Source organism: Diadema setosum, chromosome 10 (assembly GCF_964275005.1).
Source record: "Diadema setosum chromosome 10, eeDiaSeto1, whole genome shotgun sequence".
NCBI classification, from domain to species: Eukaryota; Metazoa; Echinodermata; class Echinoidea; order Diadematoida; family Diadematidae; genus Diadema; species Diadema setosum.
Genome location: NC_092694.1, coordinates 11,508,909 through 11,525,973, shown reverse-complemented (window position 1 = coordinate 11,525,973; position 17,065 = coordinate 11,508,909). Strand labels below are relative to the sequence as shown.

General features: G+C 38.9%; 1 protein-coding gene across 1 annotated transcript in view; it reads right to left on the bottom strand.

Annotated features, from left to right (window-relative positions):
• Nucleotides 1-1,942: 1,942 nt before the first annotated feature.
• LOC140234361 (protein phosphatase EYA1-like) overlaps nucleotides 1,943-17,065 on the bottom strand; it is a 414,338-nt gene continuing 399,215 nt past the window's right edge. The window contains exons 12-16 of the mRNA XM_072314419.1: nucleotides 7,446-7,504; nucleotides 6,255-6,415; nucleotides 5,628-5,742; nucleotides 4,171-4,393; nucleotides 1,943-3,615 (exon numbers count right to left, since the gene is read on the bottom strand). Coding sequence (XP_072170520.1) covers nucleotides 3,535-3,615; nucleotides 4,171-4,393; nucleotides 5,628-5,742; nucleotides 6,255-6,415; nucleotides 7,446-7,504 — 639 coding nt within the window. The 3' untranslated portion in view covers nucleotides 1,943-3,534. The remainder of the gene's footprint in view (nucleotides 3,616-4,170; nucleotides 4,394-5,627; nucleotides 5,743-6,254; nucleotides 6,416-7,445; nucleotides 7,505-17,065) is intronic.

The following is a 17,065-nucleotide window of genomic DNA, read 5'->3' as shown; positions in this document are numbered from 1 at the left end:
TTTCAAATAAAGGACAATTTTTGTTCTGCCTTATGAAATATCAACAATGCAAAATACAGACCAAACCACAGAAATGTGTTTTTCTGTGCGGACTTCGTGGGTAAAACAACCAACTCATTGAAGGAGGGAGGGGGCATTTGAGTACTACATTTCAATACATGCAATTCATTGACATTGCTGGAACCTCATTTCATATTGTCATGAGAGCCTTGTATGTAGATAGCTTAAATTCTGCAAGGCTTCTTGGAAGTAATAAACACTGCCCAGTCATAGCATCCTGTTCTTAAAAAAAAAAAAACACATATGTACAATTGCTAAATGTTTGTTTGTCTTTACGAGAAATGACTACAGCTATAAAAGCCAAGTATGTGCCTGGATCTGAAGTAGAAGAAATTGGGATTCAACTCCTGTCTGTTGCCATAGAAACCAGTACGTCCCTATCTCCCTGGTAGTAATTCTGTTACACACAGAGAATAGATAACAGTTGATTTCTTTTACAAGGTAAGGTCTTGAGAATTAAAAAGCCAATTTTGAATCACTTACTAGCAATTCCCTGCATGATGAAAAACTTTCCTAATACATCACATAACACACCTATTTTCTCATTCATGTTTCATGTCTACATTCTACTTACGTAAACTTTACAACAGCAAAAAATTCGGTGGAAAAATTAACAAGGCCTTTTCAAGTTTCTCGTAATACTCTTTGATTTTTTTTTTCTTTGTCTTTGGTATTTGATGAGAACACAGGAACAAGTCAAATCAATCAATATATTAAAGCGAAAAACAAAAATATGTTCATCTAATCATCATAAACAAGTTGAATGGGAGACTTTGTAAGTCAATACAAAGAAAACCAGCTCAGATACACAGAAACTGCACAATCTAATCATAAATAATTTTTACAATGTGGCTGAATTCACTTATAATTTTGCTCATTGCAAGGAGCTCCTACAAAAAAAAAGCCATGTCACAAACTGTGTAAAACAAGCCTTTATAACTTATTACATCTTCAGTTCCAAAAGAAAAAAAAAATCATTACATCCAAATATTGTCCAAGTTGTAAATATCTTGATACCATTTTCTCCTATTTACAAGATCTCATCTCCATCTTCCATTAGAAAAACAAAATTAAAAAAAATGATGCATCATTTGTACACCTCCTTTGGCAAAGTTTGTATATGCATTGGTGTTTGGGGGGGGGGGGGTGGGAGAAAGTGAAGGAACAGACCCTATAAAGATTGCTCTAGAAAGCCAGGGTACCTCCTTTGAAGATGTTTAGGTGCCTGGCATTTTGTGAGAATTGCAATTACTTTAATAGGGAAAAACTGAAACAGATTGTGTCCCCCCTTATGATTGAGGAGAAATGGAAATGTGGGAAAAGTTCACAAGCTGATAACAGCCAGTCCACCAGGTTTCTCAAAAGTTTTTAAATCTCAGCATCCAGAGGAATGGTTCCTCTCTGCGTGTAGAGCTGATTTTGATGTGAAAAGTATTGTCCAACAAACAGAACATGAAAAGTTTCATCAAAATTGGACCAAAAAGGAGATCCAGAAACTACAAAAGGTAGGGTATTCTAGATCTTAACATGGTTCTCACAACATGGTGGTTTCGGCCGCAGTCACTTACGCACACTGGATGAAGTGCTGCTGACAATGTTGCTTTTAAGTTCTTCGACTGGATGGTTAAAAAAATGTGTCGCAAAAATCACCCTTTTTGGCAATAAGTTCAGCAGCTGTTCTGACTCTTCTCCCTTTGCAAACTCACCATTGCTAAATTGTCACAACTTGGAAACAATTATGATGTGAATGATAGATGTTTTCCTCTGTTTGAATTTGTATCAAACAAGGCAATATCGTGTGAAGGTATACTGGAAACTTTGAGAAGCCAGTTCAGCTACTTTGCATTTGAAGATTGCAAAACATGGGCTAAGTGCAATTTTCAAAAATTGTAATGAAAGTTGATCATCAGACAGAGTTAAATAAAACCTTACCAGAGATACCTCACTTGTTGCATAATAAGGAATATTTTTGAAGTCATGATTACAAATATCACATTTTCCTATTATTAATTTCTTAATTTTTTTCAACAGCTTTAATTGCAAATATCTCAAATTAACAAGAACGGAATTAACTCCTTTTGAGATCAACTCTTCACTTATAACTGTGATTGATATATCACCATTCATGGCAGACAAGCGGAACTATAAAATTCTACAATTTTCTCTCGACTTTTCATGAAACTTTTCTTGTTCTGTAAGTCTGATTTTGACCTCAATTGTCAATTTCCATCGGGGGAAGGGGTGCATTTTTTACTCTCACCCATCGGTGAATCCAAAAATTAATTTTTTGGTTGGAAAAAAGGACATGCAGATGAGTTCCGGTGGGCAACTTTTGCGTAGACTTACAGGAGGGTTAAAAAATGGGAGGTTGATAATGATAAAAAACATGAATAGTTGTGAGCAAAATTGGTAGATGCTAAACTCCTTGTCAGGTACTTAATTTCAAACTACGACAATCATCTATGTTAAGAGAGAACTACGCTCCGTCCACTACTAAGAGTCAACCCACACAACTGTCACTTCTTGAAACACACAAAACGTAAAAGCAAAACAAAGACATCGAGTTGGTTTCACTCCAAATATATTCAAATCCTGAGTGTATAAGGATGATTTCTGATCCCTTTTCGCATACTACTCATCATCTCCCTCTTGACAATGCACCGCCAAATCACTGGCCTCCTCCCGGTGGAACAGACTCATCCGAGTGTCGCCATGGCAACCCTCCTCCTTGACTGGCATCCGGCTCGCGGTTTCTCTCTGCATCTCGTGCAAAGCCCTCCGCCCATCTCTGCCCCCTCCCCCTTTCGTCGGAAGAATCAGACGAATTGCCCGATTCCCGAGTCTGACGCCCGCTCCCGAATGAAGAGGCATTAAAGTCTCTCTCTCGGCACGCACTTCCCGAACTGCATCCCGCGATCCGGGACGCAAACGCCGGAGCCTCTTCTCAGGGAACCGTATGGTCAGCAAAGACTTTTGATAGGGGATGGTCATCTGAGATCTGCTCCGATTCCCTGAAGGACAGCTCGACCCAGCTGCTTGACATTCTTGGTGCTCATGGTCATGTGGTTTCCGTGTTCTCCTAACTACCACATCCAAACAATCTTTCCTTTTTTTTCTCTTCATACTGCTCAAGCACCTACTTGTGGTCATCATACACAGGTTAACTCATCACCCGAGCTAACATCTACAAAGCCATCTTCCAGAACGCCTCCACTCGAGCGGTGACTGCAAAGAAGTCTGGCGAATAATCTCCGCTATAACTTGATTTTTTCGTTCTTTTTTTTTTGTTTGTTTTTTTCTTCTAGTTAGCACCAGTGGTACACATGGCATGATCAGTCTGTAAAATCATCTTTTACAGAAAGAAATAAATGGGTGGATAATTTTGTCTCTGGAGGGCTACGGGGTAATGAAGGGGGAGGGGAACAGGTGGAGGAAGGGGAAGAAAAAAAGGGCGGGGTCGGCACAGAGCGATTTTCAGAGGTAACCGAGATCAAGAGCATGATGTAACGCTGCAAGGTCCGAGTGACTTGTTACTCTCCAGAATGGGAAATCCAGCTGCACAGAGTGATAAGAAACAAAAAAGAGACATGACTCAACATCACACTCACTTTATAACAAATCTTTCTCACGAGACTTTTCTTCTCACTAATGCAATCTAATTTTGCATCGAGGTTATCAAAACTGAAGATGCTTGGCGTAGAATATGGGTGAAAAATGAATCAATTTGAAACAATTAATGGGTCATTATCCCAGCCAGCCTTATTAACAATGTAATACACACATAGATAAGATATAATCTAATATCATGTGTACAACAATTGTAAGCATCTGTAGAAACTAAAAATATGAAGGACAGTGAAATATAAACATATCTACAGTTGTACATAAATACTTATATTTGTATATTCTTGTATACTGTAAAACCAGAAGTTTTTATGTACATGAATCTTCACAAATTCTGTAAGGAGCCAAGATTCACGAAAATGGCTGTTGGCACTAATTCACAAAAGTTTCATGCCGTGAATGTTTCTAGTTTTATAATGCAAATCAAAGAAATGATCAGGTGAGAATTTCATCGTCTATGACGAAACATCTTTGAGAAAAACTCACCTGCTTGGCAGCCGTCTCTTCATCTTTGGCATCTCCGATGGCAACGTAGGTGACTTTCCGGCCGAAGCGGGCCACGATGCGCTCGAAGCAGCTCTCCTTGCCGACCCTGGTGGCACTGTACACGTTCTCGATGTTAAAGACCCCGCCGAGTCCGTAGAGCAGGACCTTGGCGACGGCTGGAACAAGTTGGGTGGTCGTCACTAACACGTTGATGCAGTTTGACCTGTGGTGGGACGGAAGAAAAGACACGTTTTGACCATAACACTGCACACTCTCAAGATCCAATGTCACTTTTACTGCTGCAAGATTAACTGTGCTCCATTTCATTCCAGATTTCTACATTTTGATGCATATAAATGTACGTACAAACATGTCCTAAATGTGAAATCACTTTAAGACCCACATGCCAAGTTCTCTTTAAACTTCAAATAGACATAGATATTTTGAGCAAGGTGCTAAGAGTAACTCTTATCTTCAGACATAAATCATTTCATCATTATTTTGTTACATTCCTGATCTCGGGTCTGAAAATGATTTGCCATGTCCTCACTTTACCCTCCCGAACATCACACGACGTGAAACTTCAGAACGCTATCCTTTCCACTTAATGCAAAAATCTTTTACGCCAGGCATTACATTCAAAGTAGCCTTCAATTTCAGGATGTTGGAAAGAGAGAAGAGTAAGTAAATCTGAAAATGCCTGCAAGATTGGATCGCTACATCCAGAAAATATCCAGGATGCCAGTCCAGTTTCATTCTCATCCCCAGCCAGAAGAAATAATCACTGCTCGGAAACTCTATATTCTTTTAACTCCACTTTCCCTGTCACTTAAAACTCCGGATCCTATGACTTTCTTTTCAGGATAATTAGAAACAGAAATTCAATATCAGCAACAAAAGAAAAAGGGAGAAGGAAAAAAAAAAAACAAACAAACAATGAAACAAAACAAAAATCTAAACACAAACAGAGTAGCTGGTTGACGTACAAGGTAAAAACCCTGACAAGATATCACATTGCAATCATGCTAAAACCCTCTGCATAAAACTTTTGGGTGACGGTTCATTTCTTTCCTTTTTGTTTTTGTTTAACCGAATAAGTCTAAGAAATTGATTTCATGGAAATTATCCTTATATGAGAATGTGCAATAAGCTATATCATAAAACACTTTGTTTGCTTTACTGCTTAATTACTGGGGCAAAACATCTAATACTATTAGCGAATGATTCCATTTCTTCCCATACGATTCAGGACTAGGAACACACCACTGCAGAGTGGGATAATGATATTTATGTCGTAGGTGTTCAATGAAAGAATGGCTCCTATAGTAAATTCTCTGCTTTCCTAGTTTGCAAATTGGTGACACAGTCTGAACAAGAAATTCAAAATGAAGCGGGAACGACTGATCCATCGCTGCCAAGAGATTGCCGTCGGAAAGGGGCGGAACCGAGGGACGTACCTGGAGTTGATGATGGACAGGGACTTGAGCGCGATGGTCAGCCACGAGTCTGTCATGGCCTCAATCTCTGCCCTTAGCTGCAGCCACTGTTCCCTCTTCTGTGGACCCAACAGACCTGGGGACAGACGGACATGTGTGACAGACAGACAGAATGATAATAAAGCCCATCTGGCTATAAAAGCACTCATCATCTCCTGACACGTTTGCAAAGAATCATTTGTAAAGTGCTGGCTTTCAAGAACAGCATAGAGACAACTATCACCATGGTCATGTGGATTGTGCAAATTGCACTTTCATTGAAAATTCAGGGTTCAAGCCCCCTGTTACTACACTCCCATTCTCCAGAAAGAGCCTTTTTCTTGTCGGTGACCCATTTTGAGAGTCCATGTTGTCCACTTAAAATAAGGATTTTTGCCTCAAAAACATCAAATCCCCTAGCCTGAATCGCTAAAAAAGTCATTTAAATTAGGAGAAGATATACCGTTCAAGCACACTCATCATACTGCATGTCTGTTGCTGTATGCATGAATGTGATCATGCATTTATGCAGTAAACATTTTATACAATCCGTATACTAGCTCTGAACAATTGATCTTTTGTGAATTTCTGTCTACAACATGATCTCACCTCCGACATTGTTCTTGTATGAGCTGTAGATCTCCTTGATCCTGCGATACCGGTAGGCCAGCTTCCTCATCCAGTCCACGCCTCCCCTGACGCCCGTTGCCAAGCACAGGTTGGCGCTGGTCGCCGCGGCGTGGAAACCATCTGTCTGGAAATTGTAATTACTGGCCAGAAAAAAAAAAGAAAAGGCAAAGAAATGGCATACGTGAAGTTTTATTGATTTGAAAACAATAAGGGCTATTATAGAAATACTGATTTCACAGATGCCATGAAAATTAATCTTTGAGACTTTGTTGAAGCTTTGAAAATGTGACTAAATAATTGCAGTTATTCGCACACTTTTTTTTCACATTGCAAATCATTAGAAAAGTTTCAGTGTATAAGGTGAGGAATGTTCAAGTTTACAATAAGAATGGCTGCCACATTTACAATATGAATGAATCAATCAATCAATCGTTCAAGTAGTAATCATTGTTCCATCACTTCAAATCTTGCTTAAAAAAGAACAGCTGATGCTACATTTATGATGTGAATGAATATTATGATTACTGTTCTATCAATTCAAATTCTGCCTAGTAAAAAATGGATGCAACATATAATAAGCGAATGAATGCATGAATGAATGAAACAATCAATCAATCAATCAGCTCAAATCTTGCTTATTAAAAAGGAATGAATGCTACATTAACAATTTGAATCAATCAATCAATCAATCATTATTCTGTCACTTCAAACCTTGCTTAAAAAAAGAATAGATGCTACATTTATGATCTCAGTGAATGAATGAATGAATAGATGAATGAACGAGTCAACCAATGTTTTATCCCCTCTTCATCATTAAATCTTGCCTAGAAGGAATGGATGTTGCACTTACACTATGAGTGAATGGATGAATGAATGGATGAATGAATGAATGAATGAATGAATGAATGAATGAATGAATGAATGGATGGATGGATGAATGAATGAATGAATGAATGAATGAATGAATGAATGAATGAATGAATGAGTGAATGAATGAATGAATGAATGAATGAATGAATGAATGAATGAGTGAGTGAATGAATGAATGAATGAATCAATGAATCAATCAATCAATCAATCAATCAGTCAGTCAGTCAATCAATCAATCAATCAATCAATCAATCAGTCAGTCAATCAATCAATCAATCAATCATTGTTTATATATATTACCTCAGATCTTGCCCATTGTCGTCCGATGCTACATCGTCTATGTGAACTTGATCGCATTCCTGTAACAGCAAAGAAGAAAATGGACAAGGAAACCATCAATCACGTGAAGTGGGCGGCTGGAAAAGCCATCGCCGAACAAGAAAACCTGCTTATTAATGAGCCTAATGAGGGAACATGTGGATGTCATCTACAGCACCCATCACAGGCAAGCACTGACAGCAAACAAATAATTGTTCTAGACATACTCATCCAGATGTCTTTTTTTTTTAATCTAAAGCGAAAATAGACAGCGCTTTCACATTTTCCATGCACATCTGTTCTGCAGTTGAAAACTGACTGATTTAGGGTAATCTGAACCCTTTTCATTTTGATTTAGTTGTTTCATACGTGCAGGACCTAACTATAAAACAAAGATTGAAATGGTATTCTCTATATACCAGGTAGCTCTTTATTCTTTAGTTTTTGTTTTTTTTTTCATATTTCGTAGGCCAATGCTTATCCCAAGCATTGAATCAATACGCTCATTTCAGTCTATTCAATAGGCCTTTGGAAGAGGGCGGGCGGTGCGGCAAGTCATTAGAAAATGGACCTCAAAGGTGTCGGGGCTTTTTCCCTCAAGATTACGTGAAAGATAATGTGACAAACAAGGTGCTCATGTTTGCACACAGACCAACTGTTTTGCGACAAAAATTTTGACAATTGCATATCTGCCTCAATATATGTTCAATATATATGATACATGATATATATTAAAGGTAGGGGATACCTTTTACAGACCTCCCAAAATGCAGCAAAACATTAAATATGAACCTCAGGGGACTTGTTTAGGCCACTGCTGAGAAATTTGGAAGTCAACAGTTATCTCCAATTTGAATAATGCACAAAACTCAACTACTCAGTAGTTCTGTGTGTCAGCCACACTTAAGCCTTTTTGTTGCAGTCTTCTGTATTTTATTTATCTATAAACACAAATCTAAAAGTATAAGAGCTGATGTAATAACATATAGAGTGTGTGGCAAGAATGTATATAGAAATGTTTGTAAGTTTTGATAAACTTTCTTCACAAAATATACATGATGGACACACATGCAGTGCATGGGTCTGCAAAGGTAGCCTAGTAATGTACTGGAATTTACGGTGAGCCCCGAAAAAAATTCAATTCAAAATCTAACGGTCAATAAAAATGTACTAAATGTTACCTTCCACTTTCAATACTTTATGGGAGTTTCTAAAATGATACTCTCTTCAACATACCACTGTATTTATACAACTCTTCATTTAAGGCATGCAAATGGGATTCCCTACCTTTAATATATATATAAATATATTTCATATAACATATTTTGAATATATTTTCCCAGGCATGTATTACACTTCTGCTGGTCACTAATGCAAAAGAAAAAGCTTTCGGCTCATACGGCCTCTGCCAAAATATTGTAATGTTAGTTTGATTTTGCCTTTCGATGGAATCTTGAAAAAGAAGGGGACTGGCTCTTAGACTAAGTTGAGAAGTACTAGTATTGTAACTTAAACATGGCTCAATCTTTTAATTCCTTTTTTTTTTTCTTTGTCTGTGCACATTTTAGTGAGGTGGACACATTGAAATAAATCAATCTGATTAAATTTTGTATGCTCATCACTCTCTCTCTGACAAAGAATGACAGATTAATGAAGGGTATCTATCAGAAAGTTAAATGATAAACCAACTGTAGATATCATCTCTGCCATTAACTCCACATTGGTCAAACGTGCATCACCATCTAATTATCGTATACAGTCGATGACGTCCAGTTATTAAATTGCATGATGACAAAAACATACATTCACACACACACACACACACACAAAATCACAATTAATAATGATCATTTTTCATAGGAGGTGTTACGGGGTTCGTGTGGTTCAACTAGTTCGAGATTGACGGTGTCCCGAGGAGGAAAGAATCAACATGCCACGATTGACGAATGACCCCCTCGCTTGGCTGCCGGTGTGCGCCTGGATGATCACTGATTTTGGCACGCGAGGGGATTCACCCAGAACCCAAAACACTCTTGAATATAGAACTCAACATTCTCAAAAGCTGAATGCTCCTGTCTCGTATACAAATTGTAAGTGCAGCAGACACATTTGTGCTGGATTGATTTTATTGTGAAGATTCGTTTTGCTGCTTTTTTCTTTCGAAATATGGAAAGCGACGATTTTATGTATCAATCTGCAAAGTAGAATCTTGAAAAATCGCACGACCGTAAACGTGCCATGCGTGGGGAGTGGAGCTGGAAATACAATCAAGTTTGCCTTCTCTCCCTCTACCACTTCTCAGCTTCAAGGTTTACGGCACAAGAGCATCATCTAATACGTAGAGCAGACTCTGTTCATTAGACAGGTGGTGGGGGTGCAGTACCTTCCAAGAATTGACAAATTATTTAACAGAAAGTTTCCCAGCCTCACCGGTTTCACTCTCTACAAACAGTTGCATATTCAGATAGAGGTATTGTGATAAAGTCTGGTATACGTTAACACCAGAAGAACAACCTTTCCTCTTTAACAGTATTTCAATCATATGTGTCTTCTTGCTTACCCTTCCCCCTCCTTCAACTCTTTCTCCTACTTTTCCAAGCTTAAGATTTATATTTTCAAAATACCTGCACACTTCTCAAAGTTTTGGAGGTGCGACAAACTCTGCGGGAATATATCTACAGTTACGTTCACATGACGTTCCTAAACTTAAAGTTTAGCTTGAAGTTTTGAATCTTGATGATTAGCTACATTGCAGTAGTTTAGTTCTGTGTAGACGGACTCGAAAGTTACAAATTTTGTAGCTGTCTACACCGTTGAAGAGAAGTCCTGAGTATACTTGGGCAGGTGTCTATGGGAAATGCATGTTGAAGCAAAATTAGACAGTCCTCAACGGATTAAAGATTACTTGATAATTACAACCGCAAGATTTCTCATGGTTTATGCTCCACCCACGAGCCACGGGGGTCCCAACTTATAGTTTAGCATTGTGTGGATGTCATAATCAACAAACTCAAAAGTTAGCATGGCCTCTCTGCGAACCTTATTCTGCCCACCTTCCGAGTCATTCTCTCGGTTCTCTTTGTGTTGTCTGCTCTCTATTTCATGTCTGTGTTTCTGTTTGTCTGTCTGTCTGTCTGTCTTGCTGTCGTCTCCCTCTTGTACCCCTTTATTTTGTCCTTATCTTTCCTCTAGCACCACAGGCCTTTGTCTAATACCAGAAGGAAGGCCATCCCCTGGCCCCAAACATAGTAGGAATTATGATCGGGAGACACAGTAAAATGCGTCCCTGATTAGGGTGATTGTTTTTATTCATTAGGAATCCAATCAATTATTCATCAAGGTTTAACCCCCCTCCCTCCCTTTCCCTATCTTTATCTCCATCCCACCAGCCCATAAATCATAAGACACAGCATCATCTCTCTCGGCCGAGTCAGATCCTCCAGGGAGCCCAGGGGACAGCTAAAATACATCAGGAGGGATGTAGCTCCGGGAAGAGAGGATGGAAGCGAGGTGAGGCGAGGTGGCAGCCTGCCTAGTAGCAGGATGAGCTCCTAGCTCCTGGAGCGGGGAATTAAGGACCACGTAACACTGGCGGGCGGACGGACGGGTGAGATGATTTCTTTGGCGCGTGGGGGGCGACCACTAGTTTAATGAGATGAGGCATTATCAATTTGGTTAATGGTGGGACCCCTGCGACAGAAGGGGGTTGCGGGTCCCTAGTGGGCCAGTACCGGGGCGACACTGGATACCCGGCTTAATCAAGCTTGGAGGCCAGAACCGAGTGGAAAGACGGAGGGGACCGGGGCCTGGTGTTTATGAAAGCTCAATTAGCGAACGGAGTGATGCGCCCTCCACAGAGGAGAGAAAAAAGGGGGCGGGGGATCGGAGTGGGAAGGGAGACGTCTATTCATGACAACATTACAAGTTTCGGTTGTTCAAGCTACTCTATTCAAGGTCCTGCTTTTACCGAGTGATATCTGCCCTTGATGGCTATGGTATCAGCATCACATGTGAACCATCCAGAAGCTAGCTAAGACTGTGAGCCCCATTACAGGCTGACGGAGAACTCATTATGTAATAAAAGTGTTGATTTGCAAAGATGCTTCATCCTCGCATACATATTTTCTTTTCTTTTTGTACAACCAGGAAAGCAAGCTGGAATCTTGTTTATTTAAAATCATGTCTTTAAAAAATCATGTTTTAGCCAGTCATAATCAAGACATGTTTTCTAAATAATCCAGTTGTGCTATTAAATTCTTGATTCATTCTAGTAGTTTGCAAACATTTTTTCCCTTTAAAGTATGACTGAGAGGGAAGAGGGTGTGGCCTCGACTTTGTTTCCATAGATGGTGCATGCATTTGGTACATTAAAGGTGGTTGATGTTTGACGGACAGGATGTAGGCCCTAGAGTTTTTAATGCAGCTTACGGAATGCCGACTGTAGTATGCCATCGGGGTTGGGGTCATCAATAAATTCAGTCTCTGGACACTCTCTAGCTATGTTCGTGCAAAGGCTATAATCATCTAGGAGCAATATGTCTTGAATTACTAGATATTTGTCAAAAGAATAGATAAAGTAACTTTGGAGCAACAAACAAACAAGACAAAGCAAAACAAGATTTATCACCATAATGCATAAAAAGCATACTGTACGTAAAATTATGACACTTCTGTTTGGTTCTTAACGATATCAAATAACTTCACAAATACCACCTTTTATCAATTGCAGTCATGGTGCCATTTTAACAAAAATATTGCTCTACCACAGAAATTATAAGTCAGGTTTTGATGACTAGCACATGGAACAGTTTTTTTTCTTTTTTGGTGTGTTCGTATCTAAAGTTGACTTAGTTCTTCATTGGCATAAAATGAACTTGTTCTTTCTGATAAATACGACAGAGCTACAAAAAGAAATTAATCTCCTTGAAAGCAATGTATTGTCCCCTTGGGATTGGTTACATTTACATCAAGGTGCTCACAATAAGACGAAAAGTGTCAGATAATCACTCTTGTAATAGGAGACACCGATTGGAATTAATGCACCTGAAGTTGATGGTCAACATAAAAATGTTGTACCTACGAACGTGTCATATCCACCATCGTCGTCATTCTCTTTCAAATTGTCAAATCTTCCTATTTTCCCGCCATTATCTCTGGGGAGTTTCATTTGGAGTCCACTCTATGACAGCCTTTGTCTGTGGCCAAAAACAAACTCTAAATCTTCGCACTCTCATATTTCATGCATTCGCTCTTTGGACAAATGCGGCTTCATCCCTATCGAATCCTGGCTTCTCAAGAAAGCCAGGCTAAACAATACAAGGGAAATGCATCAATTCAAATTTCATATCAGCTGCGCATGCACTTCTGAAAAGAAAAAGAACAGAAAAAAAAAAAATCTAGCAAGTTTGCTGCGCATAAAATCTCTGAAAGCCTTTGGTTTTCCCCTCATGAATTGCAGACTTCGGCTATAATGTTTTCCCAAATTCTGGTTTCCTAAGGCTGTCTCAGTTTACAAGAAATAACAAATCATAATGAATGAATAAGGATGCCTCAAATATTCATTATGACCACATTGAACACATTTTGCTTTTCATTGTTACGAAGCTAGGGGCAAGAAAAAGACATCAAGGAGGAGAATGTGTTTATTTGTGTTCAAAGCATAGCAATTCTTTTCAATCATCAAAAAGAAAAAGAAAAAGAGAAAGAGAGAACCTTGTAGTGTAACTGTAACAATTTCATTTCCTTTGCCCAAACATGTTGCCACGGTAGCGGTAGCCATTGTGATGGCAACTGAGCAAGCCTGGCAGGCATTTTTTTCTCTTTTTTTTCTCTAAAACCTCAAAATGTTTGCAAACTCACATCAAGTCCTTTATGAATTACCCTCTTTTTGATTTGTTTTCTTTACAAGAATGCCTTTTCTGCTTTATGAGTAGGTAGCAGTACAACCGCAAATGAGGAGTTTGATGGCAAAACAAGGTAACTCCATTTGTATCAATTTGAGATATTTGTCATGAAAACTGCATGCTAAAATATGGGATATTTCTAATCATAACTTCAAGAATATTCTTTGTAATGCAACAATTAGTGAGGTTTCACTAGAAAGATTTTATTTTGCCTCTTCTGATGACAGACTTACTTTAGAATGTTTGAAAACGGCGAAGAAAATGAGAAATCATGGGGTAGATCTAATCATGACTTCAAATACATTTCTTGTTGTGCAGCAAATAAGGCATCACTGAAAGGCTTTATTTTGATCTATTTGATGATGGACTTACTTATAAAATGTTTCAAAAAGGCGCTCAATCCTTTTTCCGATCAAATTCTTCAAATACACCCATGATTTGGTCCTCTACACAAATGAAGCCATGTGTGCGTGTACACACATTGCTTTTCCTCTAATCATAATCATAGCACTGGACCTGCACATTCTCTCTGGTTTTGAATAGCCTCAGATATATAGACCTACCAACGTATTTCAGGTTTGCCCGCATAGAGAATGCAGACAGACAAACTTGTCACATACTGTAACATTCGAAACATTTGCAGCTTGAAAGTTTTATGAATTGGAGCCAACAGCCTTTATCAGGGCATAAAACTTCCACAAACTGTCCACCACACAAAAAAATAATGACTATATACTACATACATTTATTTTAATAGTAATAAAGGAATTTTTTGAATACACTCTGCCAGTGGATAAAAACCCCACACAACAGAGATATATATACCCAAAATCAAAGAGGTCCTAATAAAAGGTATGTCCCACCTTTTATTAAGACCACTTTGCATTATTTTGTTTTGGGATATCCAATCTATTTCAAAACCAGTTTTCATCAAATAAATTTTTAATTCCTTTTCAAATTTTATGCTCTTTGTACTTCATATAAGCGGTTTCTAATCATTTTGCAAAAAAAGTAAAAAAAAAAAACCTGAATCCCATCTCAGCCATCCCTTTAAAAGGGAATTTGTTATCCATTACACATAACCATTCTATTGAAGTTATGAGTCAGCACCTATGACTCATTATGGAGGGGGGGGGGTGGTAAAAATCGTTGCTAAATTACAACAAAAATGAAAGTTTACATGATTCCTCATAATCAATGTAAAAACACAATGGCAGAAGTATCCCGCATATCACAAATCTCCTCAAGGCAGTCTACACAAGTGATTATGCACCATTGTCATTGTTTGGTGAAAACATGCGATACTTCAAATTTCATTAGTTTCTTTGTCATTTCGGAATGTTACCACTTTCCACATTTCAATTTATGCTTAGTTGTCTTGCTTGCAATATTTTTTCTGTACTTTTTTTTTTAATAGAATGGGAGTAGATTTTTCTCTTTGAATGGGAAGAATGAAAATCCAAAAATATGATAATGATGGCAAAGTAAAGAAGAGATTGAAAGAGTAAAATAGTGTTTATTAGACAGAGAGAAGGATCACTATAGGCTTCTTGGACCTAGCTTACATGAGTGATATGATTTTCACCCCCCCCCCTCCTCCATATACCAATGACCCCACCCCCTTCCATTTTTCACTGCCAACCCTAACCCCTACCTCCCCCTCCCTCCATCCCGCCCCCCCCCCCCCCCCCCCAGGCCAAGGATTGTGCCCGAAGGCAAGCCAATGAAGGGAGCTAAGGCATGTTTAGACTCGGTTTAATTGCCTGTCTTAGAAATGTTTAGAATAATAACAGGGAATAAAGGTGGGCTTGGGAGCGCCCCTGGGGACAAAGGTAGCAGTGGCCTCCCTCATTTCTCCCCCTTTTGCTTTTCTTTTTTTCACCCCTCTCTTGAAAAATTTCCCTCCTGTTTATCCTCATCCCCCTTTATGATAGGTGTTAATCTTGGAGCATGGACCTACCTTGGAGGAACGGTGAAAATACATCAGCATCTGCAATACTACACAGCTCAGAAATTGCTTGATGGAACGCTATGAAAATCTTGGCCGAACTTTGCAGAAAACTGTAGACATAAATCCATTAGTACTTGTAAAAGACTCAATCTTAATTGGTTTCTCATCCTTCTTCACTATTTTTTAATAGGAATAGACTGAGGATGTTATTTGTTATCAATGGTGGCAGTTGGCACACCAACTATTCATCAGAAAAATCTCTAAGCTTCATATCAACTCCTAATCACATGCAAAGAATTTTCTGCTACAAGATAATAACATTTCTTGGAAATGCCTGTTTTTTCGACTTCAATCGCAGTGGGATAACACAGAATATCTTGAGACATGAGGTCGGTACCACATTCATTTATTCTTGTTACATTACAATGTATGTCCCTGGATAAATGTATTTTCCTTTGTGCAATTATAAGTGAGTGTGTGTGTGTGTGTGTCAGTGAACAAATGTAAGTGCGTGTGGGTGGAATGTCTATGCGCAATGAAGCACTGAATTCTAATATTCAGAAGACAAGCGTATGCGCCATGGAAACTGTTTTTCATCGACACTTCTCGGAAAACAGTCGCGGGGCTGCCAACATTCATGCATCAAGACCGGGGGACATTCCAGGAAACCTATCACGAAGATTCTCGAGTATTGCACGCTTCTCAATAGATCAATGAAAAAAACAAAACAAGCCAACCAACAAACAAACAAAAAATGGCAGAAATATAGGGCCTATTTCCCCTAATCACGAAGACTGTAATAAGTGTAAAAGTCTCTTGATAGAATGTGACAAGATATTTAATATTTCAGGGAGCTTTCTGCAAAGTTAGGGTGATTTGCCAGCCTTGCAGTTGTGGTATTCAAAAGGCGCCATGAAGATATCTCCAAAAACTTTATATACATGTGAAAAGTGGTGTCAGAAAAGAAAGGGTCACATGTTAATACAACCTGTTTTCTTCTGTAGGATTGTAAAATGATGTGGTTCCTTGAATCATATTTTGATTTGTACACATTTTCTGGTTATTTCTCTTTATTTTTCAAACTGCCAGGAGGTCTACACATCGCCTCAAGCCCGGTAATTTTTTGGCAATCACACACTACTAAACAACATTGCTGCCTAACAAAATAACCTGAATTCCTGTTATTGCTTTTTTTTTTCATATTCACAGAGCACACTGCCTTTCTTTTCCAAAAGAGTACCCCCTCAAAAAAAAAAAAAAAAGAAACCCCAAAACATAAAATAGCATGGCAAAAGTTTCTGTGCAAACGCTGCACGTGACAAACCAAATACGATTGGACCAGAGACGAAAATTAGATTACAGCCACGGAAAAATGACAACCAAATTTGATTAGCTTTCACAAATGAAGGTTGGGACATAAAAGACTTGTGAAAGCATTAATCAGGCGAGATATTTTCCCCGTGTCACAACTCGTCATCCCGAAGAACACTCCCTCTCAGTGTGGTGTGCGTGAGCTAGTTTCTCTCCGTTTCAATCAAATTTTTCAGACCTTTCTCTCGGAATGGGTCCGGGGGGGGGGGGGGGGGGGGGTGGAGGTGTTTTGATGAAGGAGAGAATGAGACATCATGGGACAAAGAGAGACAGAAAAAGACAATGACAGAGAGAAAGGGATAGCGAGAAGAAAAGACTGAGAGAGAGACAGGAAGATACAAGGACACATCGAGAGCAAGACTGCAAGAGATCAAGAA